Genomic DNA, 17,447 nt, shown 5'->3' on the forward strand with positions numbered 1-17,447 from the left:
CCAGACATCTTCCCTCTCCTGGAGCCTCAGGGCCTTTGCACTGGTCTCACCGCCTTCCTGAAACACTCTCCTCTTCCGGTCTACTCAGATGTCACCTCAGTGAGGCCTTCCTTGATCACGCTGCCTTTTAAAAAAGTATACAATTCGATGAATTAAAAAACCAAATTACTGAGTTGTATCATCATCACCACGAACTTTTCTATCACCTCGACAGGATCCCTGTGCCAGTTTACAGTTAGTTCCCATTCCCACCCCAGCCCTGGCAACCATGAATCTCCTGTCTTTAAAGATTTGCCTTTTCTCGACATTTCATAGAAAAGGAATCATATGTACTATATAATATACCATGGCCCGGGCAAAGCTGCCTCATTTGTGGCTACCCCTCCCCGACATTCCCTATTTCCTTTCTCTGCTTTATTTTTTTTTTTTTGGCAGTCATCTCCATATTCTTCTCATTTATTGTCCTCCAAAACTGGAATGTAAGTTCCAGAGGGGCAGGCATTTTGTGAATTTTGCTCATGCTTGCCCACCACCCCACCTTGTGCTTGCAACACAGAAACACTAACACACACACACATAGCACACGAGGTGCATTGAAAGATTGACTTTTTCCTCTGATTAGTGAGGATGAATGTCTTTTCTCGTGACTTAGGTCTTTGTGGCCCATGTTGGGCTCATTTCTGAGGCAGAGAGGGGGACCAGCATAGCACTGGGTGCCCACTCAGGGGAGGCTGTGGGTCCCAGCCTCCAAATGCAACGGGCCTTTGTTTCGTTCCACCCTGATCAGGCTGCAGTCACATCAGTGACTACTGTTTTCGTGATTGGCACCAGATGCCAGGCTCTGGGATTTAAAACTGTCTTTAGTAGTCTCTGAAAAGCTCTCTGTGTGTTGCTTTCCATCATCCCGCACCTCAGGCAGATATGCCCAAGCCAGGACCTCAAGGAATTCCCGAAGAAGCCAGAAGCAACCCCCTCCTCCGCGCCCCCCACCCCCTCACAACTTCTCAAAGTCACAGCCGGGCCCCACATCATGGCTTCAGTATCAGCCGAGAGCTGTTTGAAAGAAAAGGTCCTTTTAGCCAGGAGTCACAAAAAGTAAACACACAGGCCTTGCAATGAATGTTCAAACAAACCTGCTCCCTGTGTCGCCAGCTGAGGGGCTGCCTTGTGAAGCCTCAGTTGAAGAAAGAAGAAAAGCTTTCGGTCAGGAATCCCTTCCCCTCTAGAGCGTTCTGTGAGGGTGTCGGCTTTGGAAGCTGGTCCACCCCCTGGGAACACGTACTCGAGCAAAGGGTGATTCCATCCCAGGCGAGGCGGTTCCGCGTTTTCTATATTGTGAGCATTTGCATTTTAGCCTAGAGTAGGTGGCCAGGACTTGCTTTTCCCCCTTTTCTCTTTTTCCTTCTTAGACTTAAGAATTTCTCCATGTTGGATCAGGGTTTTGTGTGAGAGAAAATTTCCTTTTTCTCTATAGGGCATTTTCTTAGGCTTGTGAGACTTCCCCGGAGCAGGGGACAGGCCTGCCATTTGTTTACCCGCATTCATGCAGTGAGTGTCTTCGAGCAGCATGAGCAAGGCAGACAACATTGCTGCTCTCCCGGAATTTAGGCTCTAGAGAGGAAAACAGACAGATGTTGATCGGACAAATGGTGCAAACTACTCTCATTGTGACAGAGGAGTTGGTGGAAAGTACAGAGTGCCCTGTGACATGGCACAGGGGACTTAGCCTAGCCTGTGCATGGGATGTGTGTGGCAATCAAGGAAGGCTTCCTGGGAGTAGCCTGAGGAAGAGAAGGAACTGCCCAGAGCAACAGGAGGAAAGTACTCCAGGCTGAGGGAACCGCGTGTGGGAAGCTTAGAGGCAGGAATGAACTGGGTGCAGTCAAATGCCGTAGAAGACCCCAGGGCCAGCCAGGCAGGGTGGGTGAGAGAACAGCGAGACCGTGACCAAAGATGGCAGGGAGGAGGCAGGCGCTAGATCAGTGCTGTCCAGTGGAAATATAATTGGAGCCACACATGTAATTTAAAATTTACTAGTAGCCACGTTAAAAAGAAGTAAAAAAAAAAAAAAACAAAACCAGAAACACAGGTGAGATTAATTTTAATAATATATCTTAGGTCCACATGTCCCAAGTGTTATTTTAACGTGTTGTCAATATAAAGAAAACTACTAATGACATATTTTACATTGTTCCTTTGGCATCAGGTCTTTCCAATCTGGTGTGTCTTTTCGATTTATGACACATCTCAGTCTGGCCCAGCCACATTCCAAGTGCTCAGGGGCTGCAGGAGGCTTGTGGCTCCCACTTTGGACGGTGCAGGTCTAGAGGCTGAGTCACTCGAGGAAGACTTGGGAAACGTCTCTCCCCTATCGGGTCATTGTTAGCGCAGTACTGTATTGTTTGCACAGGGCCATCTCCTTGAGCACCCGTGCCTGCCGTTTACACCCGTGCCTGCAGTTTACACCCGTGCCTGCCGTTTCTCAGCAGCCACGTCGCATTCAGGTCCTAAGCTGACAGCTGTTGCCAGCACGACATGGTGGCCTTGACTTGGTGATAGGAAAATAAGCTCCTTGCCTGGATGCGAGCTGTTTCCCTCCCCTTGCCAAAAAGAAAACTGAAACGCTTCATCTGTTGTTGGGGCCTCTCTCTGCGCCAGTCACGTGAGAGCGGCTCCCTCCGGATTGTCCGTTCCAGTCTCCGCAGGTTCTCCCCGGGGAGTTGCTGTGGCTGCTGGACCGGTGTCAAGATCAAAGCTCATTTATCTCATTGCAGTGTTTGATTTTCCCTTTTCCTTTGGACTACCGGGGTTCGGGGAGTGTTTCTTAGTGTAGGAGGCTTATTCTTGAAGGACAACGGTCTGTCTAGTGGTCTGGACAGAGTAAGAGTGCCACCAGCATAGGAGTGGTGAAGGCAGTGCCACTGCTGGGTACAGAGAGGGACTTTCACTTTGGTGCCTGGCCTGGCTTGGGGGTGCTGTTTATTACATACAGGACAGGAAGGCACACGCGTCTGAGAAAGTGGTGTCTGTGCCTTTCCTCCCTCCTGCCCTCCCTCCCTTTTTCTCTCCCTCTCTTAATTGTTTATTTACACGTGTTACATAAATTCAGTCTCTTAGAGGGGGGAAATTCCCAAACACTGTTCAGTGGGTGGATCGCTTCTGTATATATTTGAAAAGCTTCGTAGATTGCATCAAATGAAAAATCGAAGGGCAGAACTTTGGGTCTAGGTTGACCTCAGTTGGTGGTCTGCATATGTGTATTTGTGCTGTGTTTGCAGGTACAGCTTCATACAAAGTTGCTAAATGTGGTGATATCACAGGGAAGGGATTTGGAATGTGTGTGTTTGTGGTGTAGGTATCATATTTCCCCTTTCTGTATTTGAATTTTTTTTTTATAATGAGCATATTTTTATTTTGAAGTTAATAGTGTGTATTGTATCTACTTGCTGCAAAATAATACAAAGAATGTATTGTAAAGACAATATTATATAGCATAAGTGAGAAAATATTTTTTAAACTTTCTATTATGGGAAATTTCAAGCATAAATAAAAGTATCTAGAATAGTCTAACGAGCCACCCTGTGCCCGTTGCTCAGCTTTCATGATGATCAGCACGTGTCCAGTTGGCCTTCGTCTTCAGCCTTCACCTCTTAGGGGTGTATTTGCAAGAAAATTTTAGACATCGTGTCATTTCACTTGTCAACACTTCCCTATAGGTGTCTAACTGATATGGCCGTTATGAAAAAGATATATCTACTGTGCAATTAATGGAAATTGAAAAAAGAAAACCTTTATTTCATAATCTTGCTCTTCAGACGCAACATCATTTTTCCCTGGTTCATTTATTTCTTTGCCCCTTTATATGTTTATTTATGTGGGGTTTTAATAATAGGATGCATTCTATAATGTCATTTTTTAAGACTTAACATTGTGTAGTGTGCATAATTTTCTGTTGTTGTACACTTTTTATAATCATTAATCCACATCTTAATTGGAGCATAGTATTTTCCACTTCTGAAACTGTAACTTCTTAAAAAAAGTTTTTCAGAAGGGAATTTTTTAAAAGCAGAATTCTAACGAGAAAAATAATTTTCTAGGAGGGTTCCTACAGAACCTTTAAAAGGAGGTTTGTTCGGTGAAAGGTGTTTATAAACATGGCTTTGATACTGGGCAACAGGGCGGGGTGGCGTGGTGGCTGTGGTTCCCTGCGGGCACAGAGAATAGATGATCTGTTGGAGCTGGGCCGGGCCCAGGGATGGAGATGGATGGCGTGGTGAGGGCTGTCCCTCCCCCTTGGGGACGAGGAGCTCTAATGACAAGGCAGCAGGAGCTGATGTGAACTGACAATTTATTCTAAAGACTTCACTTTCCCACATCTGTATTTATTTCCCCTAAATCTCTTTTAAAAATTGAAAATATGCTATGGTTTGCCAAACAGATTTACCAAGACAGACAAGCCTTTTGTATCTCGTTTTAAGGGGGCTCCTCTGTCAGTTGGAGAGACCCCCTGTACAGTAAGTACCTTATTGCGGGGACGACTGAGATGAATAACCAGCGCTGAGGCGTGTGTGCCTATGCACTGCTTTTTGTAGTAACGAAAAATGTGTAGCTGCGTGGGCTTTGGCTGTGCGACCCTGGGACCCTGAATCACGAGAAATAAGGATGAGCATGATAGGCGAATCTGTCGTGTCCCGCAATGAGGGTGCGGGTGCCTAATCCACCCTCTCCTTTCTTATTGTCCCTCTGCCTCCTCCTGTCTGAGGGCAGACTCCCCACCCAAGCTGACAGCCCACCCTTTCCTGCCTATCCTTCCTCATCTTCCTGCTACCTCTCTCTCTGGCTGTCCTTCTCCGTCTCCTTGCAAGGTCATTTTCATTTATTTGACTGTTGAAAGTGAGTTTCCTACTATTCCGTGCTCTTCCTCTGTGATCTCATCCTCACCTGTACCTCCTCTCTGTTGGTCACCACCGCGTGCAGGTGAGCCACAGATTAGAATCACAAGCCTAGAGCTCCATCCTCACGTGTCTGATGACTCTCTTGGTATCCCCTGTGCGTACATTGGAAGCACCTCAGCATGTCCGAATCTGAACTCATCCCCTCTTCCCCAGACTTGATCCTATCCCAGTAGTCTATATTTCAGTGTGTAGAGATCCTCCATTTGTCCAGTTAAGTGAGTTATTAGTAAAAACTCAGGAGGCTGGGCATGGTGGCTCATGTTTGTAATCATAGCATTCTGGGAGGCCAAGGCGGGAGGATCACTTGAGGGCAGGAGTTGAGACCAGCCTGAGCAAGAGCAAGTCCCTGTCTCTACTGAAAGTAGAAAAAATTAGCCGACCAACTAAAAATAGAAACAAAAATTTAGCCGGGTGCGGTGGTGAGTGCCTGTAGTCCCAGCTACTTGGGAGGCTGAGGCAGGAGGATCGCTCGAGCCCAGGAGTTTGAGGTTGCTGTGAGCTAGGCTAAAGCCACGGCATTCTAGCCTGGGCAACAGAGTGAGACTCTGTCTAAAAAAAAAAAAAAAAAGAAAGAAAGAAACCAACCCAGTAGCCGTCTTTGATGCCTCCACCCCTCTTGCCCACCCCCTTTTCTAATGTTTTCAGGTTCTTTTGGTTTTTACCTTTGCAAGTCTTCCCGCTTCTTTCATTTCCACTTCTCCTACCCTAGTCCTTTACTGGTTGCCAACATTTTCCCTCTGTGGCCTCCTGTCTGCTCTGCCTATATCTGTCCTCACTTCCTTCCAGCTTGTTTTCCACACTGCAGACAGAATGATTTTTTGAAACCACCAAGCTGATCTTGTCACATCTTGATTAAAAACCCTTACGTACCATGCTTTTGCTCTTAGCATAGAGAAAAGCTCTTTAACACAGCTGGACCCCAAGGCACCGCAAGGTCTGCCCACCACCTAGCTCTCCCTTACCACCATTTGAATGACATTCCATTCCAGCTCCGCTCATGTCTGCTCAGTTTTCCTGAATGCATTCAGCTCACTGTGCCACAGGGCTTTTGCACATGACATTCCCCCTTCCTGGAAGGGTCTTCCCTGTAAGCTGCTAGCTGTCTGCTTGAAACTTCATATTGAGTTGTTAGTTCCTTAGGAACTTCTCCTGATGCCCCAACCAGGCCAAGTGTCTGGCTACTCATGGGTCTGCTTGTTGCTTGCACAAAACCTTTTTTCACAGTTGCAACTTTACATTTCTTTGTGAGATTATTTAATTCCTCCCCCTTCTCTCACTGATTGTAAGGTTCCTAAATGCAGGGACTATGTTTCTTTCCATTCTCTGTTACAATCTAGCTTCTAGCAGTATCTGGCAGATAGTGGGTGCCTAGTAAATGTTTCTTGAACAAATGAACAAGAAAGAGAAAAAAAGAAAAATTTACAAACTGGCTTTATAAAATGAAGCTATTTTCTCTAGAAGAGTTAATGCAACCCCCAGCAAAACAAAAGTTTAATTTATAGGTGATAAAGGGTAGATTCCCAGCAATAGCAGCACAGAGAAGAGGCTTCAAGGCCAAGCTAGACTATTCCTTACACTCCGTGTTCTGGGAAGACCCCGCCAAGGTGTGAGTGTTGGGGGCTGAGGGGAGGTGGGGTGAGCTGAGTCAACATTGGTGCCCCAACAAGAATTCCAGTGTTTACAACCTGATCCTAGCTTAGTAGAAAAGACTTTTTCTTGTTAGGCTCTGGCTAGAGTTGGAAGCCGAAGAGACACCATAACAGTAAATCCTGGAAGCCCCTGGCTTCCTCTGCAGCAAAGGGAATGTGAAAGAACATTCTCTTTAAACCCGAGTGGACTCCAGCCTGCGCACGTCTGAGTTACAGGGAACCGGGGAGTGGAAAGGAGACTGTTTACCCTCTGCCCTTCTGGAATTTCCTCTGGTTCCGTTCCTCTGTACACCAGTGTTTTGCAGTTCTGTGTAGCGTGAACACGGCCGGACCTGTTAATGAAGGCTGTGCTTATTTTCACTCTCTTTGATGGGCCCATGGGATTGAGGGCAGAGGGAGGCAGGAAGAAGAGGTTTGTTCCACTGAGCCGCTCTGTTAAGGCCAAATCAATCACGTCTTCATTGAGCTTGGGAGACTCTTAATCCCAAAGTACTTGGTCTCCCTTAAAAGTGTCCTACTTTTGCGTCTCGTTTCATTTTTCTCAAATTTTCAGGTAAATCCTTACATTTGTATTCTGAATTAGGAAGAAAAAGAAAACAGAAAATGATTTTTTCTTTGAAAGGTGTAAGTGTTTACAGACACATACGTTGCGGTGGTGTTGGGGCAGGGAGGGACAGTGATGATAAAAGACGCCAAACTAGAAAGTTCTTTCATATGCTGCTGTGAAGCCGTCCAGGCAAGAGTTCTGGATTTCATAACAGAATGCATTATAGGAGCATGATTTGGCAAGTTTTTTCCTTTGTTGGCATAAGGAAGGCAACTTCTGATGCCCTATTTATCTGTATTTATTAGTACGATATGCAAACAACATATGAAAAGGTCCAGGTCAAGAAAGGGAAAAAGTAACTCTTAGAAAAATATTACTCATCCTTGTCGCACGTACCAACTCTTCTCAATAGGAAATTATTAACCTGAAGCCACTTGCACAGCTGAGGCTTTGAAGGGAGGAAAAATGAGAGTTAGGAGTTATTCCCCGAACAGCTTGGCTGGTGTATTTTCTACCTTTTTGTATTTCAAACTGTGTTTGTCATGTTGAATTCTTGTAAGTATTTTAGTTAGTTTATAGTCACTGTTTGTGCCTTAGGTATGCTGGCTTGGGAAAAAAAAAACTTATTACGGGAAACGTGAAGCGCACACAGAAGTGGAAAGAATAGTCAATGAACCGCTAAGTGTCAGCACCCAGCGCAGTGGCTGTCCACGAACTGCCTGCCCATCCCCACTGGATTAATTTTACATAAATCCCAGACGTATTTCATCCACAAACGTTTCAGTATGCATCTTTAAAAAATGAGGACTCTCGAAAACCACAACCATGATGCCAGTTTCAAACCTAAAAAACTTAATGATAACTGTCGAATGTCATCAACTATCCAGTCCGTTTTAACATTTCCCCCTTCATCTTATAAGCTTTTGTTTTTGTCTTTTCCCATTGGTTTGTTTGAGTCAGGAACCACAAACAAGATTGATTAAGTCTCTATTAACCCAGAGGTTTTCCTTCCTCCCGTTGCCCCGTGCAGTGTGGTGTTGAAGAAACTGGACAGCGTGTCCTGTACAGCTCTCCATAGTTTGCATTTTGCCGTGTGTCTCCCTGAAGCATGGTTCAGTGTGTCCGTCTGTCCTTCTGTGTTTCCTGTAAACTGGTGGGCAGGTCTAGAGGCTGGAACTGACCCGGGTTCTTTTTTTCCCTCTCTGGCGCGGTGGTGTGCGTTTCCATCGGAGGTCCCTGGTGTCTGGCTGTCTCTCTGGGTGTGCTGGCTTTCAAAGGGCTCTCCTGGCACAGTCCGTATGATTTCCTGGGTTCTTTTCCCCTAGATTCCCATATCCAGCCTCGCCGCTGCCTGTCGACCTCCATAAAGTAGGATTACAAGGTATCAGTAACCAGTTGGTACTTAGAACAGAAGGGCGCAATCCTATAACCGCAGAAGTGTATTTGCCGATTGCTGAAGACAGCATGAGCTCGGGCCTTTGGCTGTCTCTGTGGAACTTACGTCTCTTGCTAGCGGAATATTTTCATTATATATGTCCTATTTGGTCCTAATTGAATCTGGCTTCCTCCAGCCGTGCTCCAAATAGGCACTTTTTGTTACCCCTGCCTATGATTTGCCCAAAGCTTTGATTCCAAGAGATCGGTGCGCCTGTGGGGTCTGGCTGATGCGCTTGGTGGGAGTCAGGGGTCTTTCCTAACCTGTGCTGGGGAGAAGCCCAGGGTGGAGTCATCTTAGATGCTGCATTCCTGGAAGACACTGCCATTGTCTTGGCCCAAGCCACCATCTGCTCTTGCCTGGACTATTGCAGTGACCTCCTACCTGGTATGGTCTACTGCAGCCCTTGTTCCTCCTGCAGCCAGAGTGGTTGTGCTACAGCGGGAGTCAGGCTGCTTCCTTCCTCCCCTCTCATGGTGCCCATCTCATGCAGAGTCAATGCCAAGGACTTTGCAAGGGCTCCGAGGCCTCACTGGGGGGCTCCAGTGTCCTACTGCCCTCACCCCGTGCTCCTCTCTTCCCTCCCTTCTGACCAGCCACACCGGACATGCTAGGCACGTGCCACCCACCTAGCGCCTCTGGGCTTGCATTGCTCTCTGCCTGGAATATTCTTTCTCCAGATACCCGCATGGCTTCCTCAGCCTTTTAAGTCTTTGCTCAGTTGTCACCTTCCCAGGGACACTTTCCTCGCCACCCCAAATTCATCCCCCTTCCTCGTTTCATCTTTTCCTACTGCACTTGTCACCTCCTAACAGGTGATGCGATGCATTTTCTGTTTTGTTTCATTGTGTATTGTCTTTTTCTCCCAACTAGAAGACAAACATCCCAGGGCCACAGATTTCTGTCTTGTTCCTGTGGAATCACAGTGACTAGAATCATAGGTGCTTTCAAAGCACAAATGTGAGCTGCATGAGTGCAGATAGTGTAGGGCCCGACGAGGTCAGAGGAGTTAGCAAGCATCCTGTGCTAAATCGGATTCCAGATATGGAAATTGACTCACTACACCCCCTTTTCCATGGGTTTCTTGATTTTTGAGCAATGCCTCAAAGGCAGTAGGAAGACATGCTGGAAGAGAAAGGGCCTTTGTAGAGTCGTCAGTGTGGCTGTAGTGAAACCAGAGGGCCCCAGAGGTGAGGTGGCTGTGCTGCTATTTATAGCTAAGATTCCAGTATATGTTTTCCAGCCACACTTACGCCTTTCAGTCTCCCCCGTATGCTCGAGTCTGTCACTCAATTAGCTAATGATTTCTTTAGTTCCATTATGCATTGTAGGGCTGCCCTGGCTCAGGTGTTTTTTTTTTTTTTTTTTTTTAAGAGAATAATGGGGTGTTCTGTTCTCAGAGGTTTAATTTTTTTTAATAGCCTTGCCAATTAAAAAAAGAACCTTTTTTCCAACTTTTTATTATGAAATTTACAAACATACAGAAGAATTGAACGAGTGATACAATGAATACTGAAATGCTCTTCATCTAGATCTGGCACTTGTTAACATTTTTCTGCTTTTGTTATATATATGTGTGAGTGTGTGAGTGTTTGGCTGGGTGCATTTTTTTTCTGGAACCATTGGAAGGTAAACTGCAGATATGTGACACTTTACTCCTAAAAACTTAAGCCTATTCTCCTATAAAACCACTTAAGAAGTAGTGCAGATATCATCATAATCTACTCTTGCCTCTCCTAAGAATAAGAGCATCCTTATATAAAACCGTAGTAGCATTATAAAACCTAAGCACATTAACAATAATTGCAAACATCATCTAATACCCAGTCCATATGCAAATTTCTCCAATTGTCCTAAGAATATTTTTTTTTCAAAGCAAGATTTAGTCAAAATTCACGAATGGCATTTTGTGCTTATGTTTCTTTAAATCTAGAAGAATCTTCCTCCTGCCCTATCCCCCACCCCAGTTATGGTATAGATGTCCCACATTCTGGCTTTGTCTGATTGCTTCCTCGTGGTATCATTTTATCTGTTTCTCTATCCCCTTATTTCATGTGAACTGGGAAGTGGGTTAGAAGGTTGATTAGACTCAGGTTAAATGCTTTTAGCAAGAGGGCTTTATTTATTTATTTATTTTTTTTGAGACAGAGTCTCACTCTGTTGCCCAGGCTGGAGTGCACTGGTGTCATCACAGCTCACTGCAACCTCAAACTCCTGGGCTCAAGTGATTCTCCTGCCTCAGCCTCCCAAGTAGCTGGGACTACAGGTGCGTGCCACCATGCCCGGCTTAGCTGGGCAGCGTGGCCGATCCCATGAGGTTGCAGCCAAGAAGCTGGGCTGCAATCATCTGAAGGCTCAGCTGGGGCTGGAAGATCCCCTTCCAAGGTGGCTGCTCCCATGGATGGCAGGTGGTGCTGGTGGTTGAAAGGCCTCAGTTCCTTCCCACACCCCTTGGCTTTTTTTTTTTTTTTTTGAGACAGAGTCTCACTTTGTTGCCCAGGCTAGAGTGAGTGCCATGGCGTCAGCCTAGCTCACAGCAACCTCAAACTCTTGGGCTCAAGCGATCCTCCTGCCTCAGCCTCCCGAGTAGCTGGGACTACAGGCATGCGCCACTATGCCCGGCTAATTTTTCTATATATATATTTTTAGTTGTCCATATAATTTTTTTCTATTTTTAGTAGAGACGGAGTCTCGCTCTTGCTCAGGCTGGTCTCGAACTCCTGACCTTGAGCGATCCACCCACCTCGGCCTCCCAGAGTGCTAGGATTACAGGCGTGAGCCACCGCGCCCGGCCCCCCTTGGCTTTTGAAGGAACTAGTTTCCGCTGGAAACTACAGGTGTGATTCTGTGGAAATCTGAACTTACCAAGATCCTCAGTGAAGCTAACTGAAAATAACAGCAGACCCAGAAAGGATTTGGGGACCTCCATGGCAGGGAAGGCAGAATGCTTAAGAGGGCTTGGACCTGGAGGGTAACTGGTTTATACCTTATTATAGTAGATCCTTAAATGGATGCAGTTTTTTCCCTGCTAAGTTCTTGAAGGGATATGTCTGTTTCTTAGATTTGGAGCAGGCTTTTTGGTGGGGAGATGGTCAGTTATCTCTAGAAAGTACCAGACTTACCTTAGTGCTTATGGAGATACTTAATTCTATATATCCTGCCTTATTCTAGAAAACAGGGAAGATAGCTTATAAAAAAAATACATCAGCAACTAAGAAATAATATAAAACGACGTGGTGGAGTGGGTGGATTGGGGGGGGGGGGGTGGTTAGGTGACGGGGGAGGTTCGGATGTGTGGCGCTTCCCTGGCCTGGCTTTGCAAGGTGTGGGGTGGCATGGAGGAACTACGGACCCTGCAGAAATCCTCGTTAAACGCCAGCTCTCTCTTGGTGATTGTTAAACAGCCCTGAACGGGAGGCCATAGCCCCTGACTAGACTGCACGGAAGGGAACTGAAGTATTAGAGCGGCCTGAATACTTAACCGGACGGGAGCTACTTGGTGTGGCCAGGCTCGGTGGCGGGGTCAAGGGCGTGTGGCAGCAGCAGTGTCCAGCCTGCCTAGGGTTTGGTGCTCCCGCCTGGTGTCAGCTTGTTCTGTTTTCCTGCCACTCGCCCGTGGGGCTGGGTGTCCCTGGGCTGCTTCTCACCTCTCTCTCCTTCTGTGACTCATGGGGCTGGCCAGCCTGGATTGAACTTTTATTGTTTTAAATTTTTTCCTTTATTTTAGGGCAATACATTTTCAGGATCAAAAATTAAAAAAAAAAAACACATTTTAACACAAATAAGAAACGCATAAGTCCCTGCCATCCCTCATCTAGAGAGAGGTGGCTCTTGCTGGCATTTCCTTGGGCTTTTCTGACCTGTGGCTATGGGTGGCGGGATGCTGCTAACAACTGATTTCTTCTTCTGTACGCCATCAATATCCCTCTTTTCTCACACTCCCGCAAGTATAAGCAAACAAATAAGTCAGTAAGGTGGAAGTTATGTAGCTGACCAGTGTTTAGGAAAAAAAAGAGTCCTGCTCTCTCACCTGCCTAGTACAACCATGATAACCTTAGACATATTCCTTCCCATTCTCTTTTCCATGCCATGAGGGACATTTGAAGCTGCAGAAAACCATTCTCAGGGAAGCCACAATAGGCGAAATGGGAGTTTCTGATTTAGAGAATCTTAACCCGGGGTGCATTCACTTTAGTCCCATCCATGTTGCCTTTTGTGCCCAACAGTGGAGAACACGCAGCTGACCCTGAACCTGCAGACGGAGAACAAAGGCAGTGTTGTCTCGGGCGGAGAGCTGACAATTTTCCTGGACGGGCCAACTGTTGATCTGGGAAGTGTGCCTAATGGCAGTGCTGTGACAGACGGTGAGTGCCGCCCTGCTCCTCAGGGCTGTGCCGGGATGGGGCAGGGCTGGGCAGGAGGCAGGAGGTGCTGAGAGCCTGGGTCTCTCGCAGGCATCGTGGTTTGGGTACCGCTCAGCCTGGCCCACAGCTAGCCCTGACTCCTCCTAGCATGCCGGATCAAAAGCATGACATGATTTTTCAAGGACTGCTTTCTGACCAAAGACCACAATAAATGTCATCTTTGTAAAAGTGTAACAGTTGTTTGGTTTGACATCAGAGAAAAACATCTTTTTATCCCACATGGACTTTGGAAAACAAAATGTCTTTATCAAATGTGACTTTGGCCCATTTTTTTTTTTGCTTCCTAATACAGTTGAACTTCCTGGGGAGGCTGAGTGTGTTTTTTATGAGAGGGCCTTTGTTGGGAAGGAGACAGTGTATTCTTCTAGAGATACACACTAGCAAAATGCAGAAAGAAGCAGGGAGGTTCGAGCTTGTCCCCAGCTCTGTCCTGAACGTTGGTAGTTTGTTTCTTTTGATCTAGTCTGAAATTTGTCACCTTTGGATCTAGCAGGAAATTATTTCATGAAGTCTAAGGTCTGAAATGGGTTGGGTTTCTCTATAATTTTTCTCATTAAATGTTTTGTTAGATGTGAGGTAATGATGGTACTTTCCAGGCGCCAAACAGGCTTTCTGTAGCTTCACAGGGGTGAAATTTGAATTCGAATTCAGGGGCAGCTGGGTGGAATCTCGGTGGTTGGATGGGCCCTGGCTGCTGAGAGCAATCCTTCAATTGGACTGAGCAGTGCTTGGGTGCTTTTGGTGTGTGGAGAAAAACATGCCTCATTCACTCCTTCGATACATGTATACGTAACTGAACACCGGGTATGTAGTGGGTCTCAGACCAGGTGCTAGCCAGATGGCAGCGGGTAAAATTCACGTGGTCTCCCCTTCTTGAAGGTTTTAATCCACCTGATGGGGGGTAGGGGCAGGGGGAGTTAGACATCAAATGAGTAAACACAAATAATTCCATAGCTGTAATTGTGACAAGAGCCATGAATGAAAAGTATAAGGTGGTATGAGATTCCTGAACTTTGGGGGATCAGGGAAGGTTTCTCTGAGGAAGCTGAGGCCTGGAGTCTGAGGTGGTTAGACAGGGTGGGGAGTAAAGGGATGGCTTGGAGGCAGCTGGTATGGGCAGGTCACGGGGAGGAGGAGAGTGGCCGAGATGAGGCCAGAGACCTCGGTAGGGGTTTGGAACCTCATGCTGAGAAACAGAAAGCCATTGAAGGGATTTTCGTAGAAGACTGTCATGATCTGATCTGGGTTTTTAAACGCTCTCTGGTTGTGCTATGGAGAAATGCCCTCCGTTCCTTGCCCCCACTTAGCCTGGTTGGCGTCTGTTCTCCATCTCACGTTTTTGAGGGTGAAGTTCATTTCATGTGTAAGGCAATGTGCTTGTAAGCACCTTGGGCGTTCTTGAATGTCTTGGAGAAGAGAAGCTGTTTCTCAGCTGTTTCCCACTGTTTTGGGGCGCAGATCAGCTCTCACATGAGTGTCCCTGTTCCTTCTCATGCCAGGCGCTGCAGCTTGCTAGATGTCCCCACTCCCTGTCCCAACACGGTGGGGAACTCTGATGCACACAGGGGGTTCTGTTCCTGATAGCCAGATCTCAAGGGTTGAGCTTCTCAACGTTTCTGTCTTTTTCTGTGATTCATCCCCTTTTTAGGGTCACAGCCACCTTCGAGGGAGTCCAGTGGGACAGCGGTAGCCCCAGAGAACCGGCACCAGCCCCCCAGCACCAACTGCTTTGGTGGGAGATCCCGGTAAGAGCCCCCTTGTTGATGAGAAGGAGCTGGGAAGATGCTTAAAGCTATTAAAATCACACTGGGAAATGGCAAGACACAATTTATGTTAAAAACTGTTGGAAATTTCCAGGGATCTTATAACTGACTTAACATGTTAAGGAGGCCAAGGGGAAATACAGAACTCAGGATTCTTTAGAAGGGTTGGCGCTTCCTTGACAAGGATTTGGACCCGCTGAGTTGTTATTTGAATAAAGGGAACTGGTGAACACAAGAATTGGACCGTTTATTTTTAGGTCAGGGGCTGTGGCCACAGTTATTCCAGGACATGCATAGAAACGCTTAGAGCAATGGTTCTTTGTATGTGACATTGTCTGTGCATTTTTATTTTGGGGAATGGCCCATTGTTCTCTTTGGAGTGTTGGTTAAGACCTATGCTTACAGTCTGAGTTACGTTGTACTTGTTATACGTATCACAGCTGATGCAATTTTATTTACTGAAATTCCCATCTTATACCTGTGCTAATGGTGCAGACTCATTTCCATGGCAACTAAATTTCTAGGCAGGAGAATAGCTTTACGTGTATTAGAGAGATGGAGGGGTGTTGGGACTTGTGTTTATTGTTTATTACAATGTACAAAATGCCCAGACTACTTTTAAGGAAATTTTAAGGAAAAGAATCATATAAATGTAGTTTGTAAATCTTTATTATCTGCAGAATGTAGGTAAATAACTGGTAGTAAAAATCTTCCCAAACAGATCCAAGGGAGTAGGGAATCATGCTTTGAAAAACGGAGTATGATTTCAGCCAGTAGCCACAGCATCTTGCAAGATCTCCTGGGGACAGCTGTTAGCTCCTCCAGATTTGATTGTTTTGTGGGTTTCTGAGGTTGTGGTGACAGGCTGGTGCTGGATCAAGAGAGGGTGGACATTTGGATCTTTTTCCATAGCATCATTAGAAGCAGGGGTGCCATTTCCCTGCTTTCTTTCCTCCAAGTCTCTGCAAAGGTGTTGCCTCGTACCCTGAAGACCAGTCACGTTTTCCGTGACTTGCTGGATGACTTACAAGATGGGATAAATAGTCGGGTCCCGGCTGGGCGCAGTGGCTCACGCCTGTATTCCTAGCACTCTGGGAGGCCGAGGCGGGTGGATCGCTTGAGGTCAAGAGTTCTAGACCAGCCTGAGCAAGAGTGAGACCCTGTCTCTACTAAAAATAGAAAGAAATTATCTGGCCAACTAAAAATATATATAGAAAAAATTAGCCGGGCATGGTGGCGCATGCATGTAGTCCCAGCTACTCGGGAGGCTAAGGCAGTAGGATCGCTTAAGCCCAGGAGTTTGAGGTTGCTGTGAGCGAGGCTGATGCCACGGCACTCACTCTAGCCCGGGCAACAGAGCAAGACTCTGTCTCAAAAAAAAAAAAAAAAAAAAAAAATAGTCGGTTCCCGCAGGCTGAGGACCAACAATGTAGTTGGCAACTCTTGTGTCCACAGAGGAAGATAAGCATCCCGAGCTGGAGGGGACAGAACCTCTCAGTGGGAACAGCATGGGGTGAGGAACACTTGAGCATTTCACTCTTCAGAGAGTGACACCTTCTTAGCTTTGGCACCAGTCACTGCCATCGTGGTCTTTTAGCTATCTGGAAAGTTTGTGTCAGACACACTGATGTCACTTAATTTGGGCTCGAAGGCAGAGTCTACCTCTTAACAGGTTTGAACCTAAATTCTTGACCTATTTATTGGGCTCTGAATTTCTCTAGTTGCTCAACCTTGAAATTTATAGATCCTGACAACCCTTGTTTATTGTCATTAGTGCTGAGGACTCTTTGCTGTTAAAACAGCAGGCATGGCCGGGCGCGGTGGCTCGCACCTGTAATCCTAACACCCTGTGAGGCTGAGGTGGGGAATCACTTGGAGCCCAGGATTTCAAGACCAGCCTGAGTGACAGCAAGACCCCATTTGTACTAAAAATAGAAAAATTAGCTGGGTGTGATGGTACATGCCTATAGTCCCAGCTACTGGGAAGGCTGAGGCAGGAGGATCACTTGAGCCCAGGAGTTTGAGGTTGCAGTGAGCTATGATGAAACCACTGCACTCTGACCTGGGTGACAGAGTGAGACTCTGTCTCAAAAATAAACAAACGAATAAAAAAATTAAAAACAGCAGCCAGATATCAACAGAAAATCAGATACATAGGGGCCCATCAGACGTGGTAGACATGCAGTGCTTGTTAGTTACTGGTGGGCAAAGTGCCTTCCAGACGGCGTAAGCTCTGGGCGCCCTCCCCGGTCTGGTGTCTGCTGCAGCATTTTACTTCACGTGGCCTGTGAGTTTCCCCAGGTCTTTGCCGTCTAAGTATATACTCTGCGTTCCCGTGGAACCTGCTGCCGTTCAGCAGGAACCACTTCTGCTCATATCACCCAAAGGCAGTATCTTTTTAAGAACCCTTTTTCCCTTTGCTCTTGCGTGTTTGAAGGTCACTGTGCGCCTGTACTTAAGACTGTGGGTGGTAGGTGGTGGTCTTTGGGATGAGAGTGTGGGGCTTTGTAATCAGGAGCTGTAGACCGAATCCTGTCCTGTCCTGTACTTGCTGTGAGATATTGGGCAAGTCAAGAAACCTCTTGGAGCTTCGGTTTTTTCAGGTGTAAGATGGGGATTTCACCTGCCTCATGGGGTCATTGTGGGGACCCACTGAGATGGGATGTGTTGGCCT

General features: G+C 46.5%; 1 protein-coding gene across 1 annotated transcript in view; it reads left to right on the forward strand.

Annotated features, from left to right (window-relative positions):
- Positions 1–17,447, forward strand: part of WWP2 (WW domain containing E3 ubiquitin protein ligase 2) — a 120,271-nt gene that overhangs the window by 31,676 nt on the left and 71,148 nt on the right. The window contains exons 5-6 of the mRNA XM_069456663.1: positions 12,813–12,950; positions 14,659–14,755. Of these exons, the coding sequence (XP_069312764.1) occupies positions 12,813–12,950; positions 14,659–14,755 (235 nt within the window). The remainder of the gene's footprint in view (positions 1–12,812; positions 12,951–14,658; positions 14,756–17,447) is intronic.

Source organism: Eulemur rufifrons, chromosome 23 (assembly GCF_041146395.1).
Source record: "Eulemur rufifrons isolate Redbay chromosome 23, OSU_ERuf_1, whole genome shotgun sequence".
Lineage (NCBI taxonomy): Eukaryota > Metazoa > Chordata > Mammalia > Primates > Lemuridae > Eulemur > Eulemur rufifrons.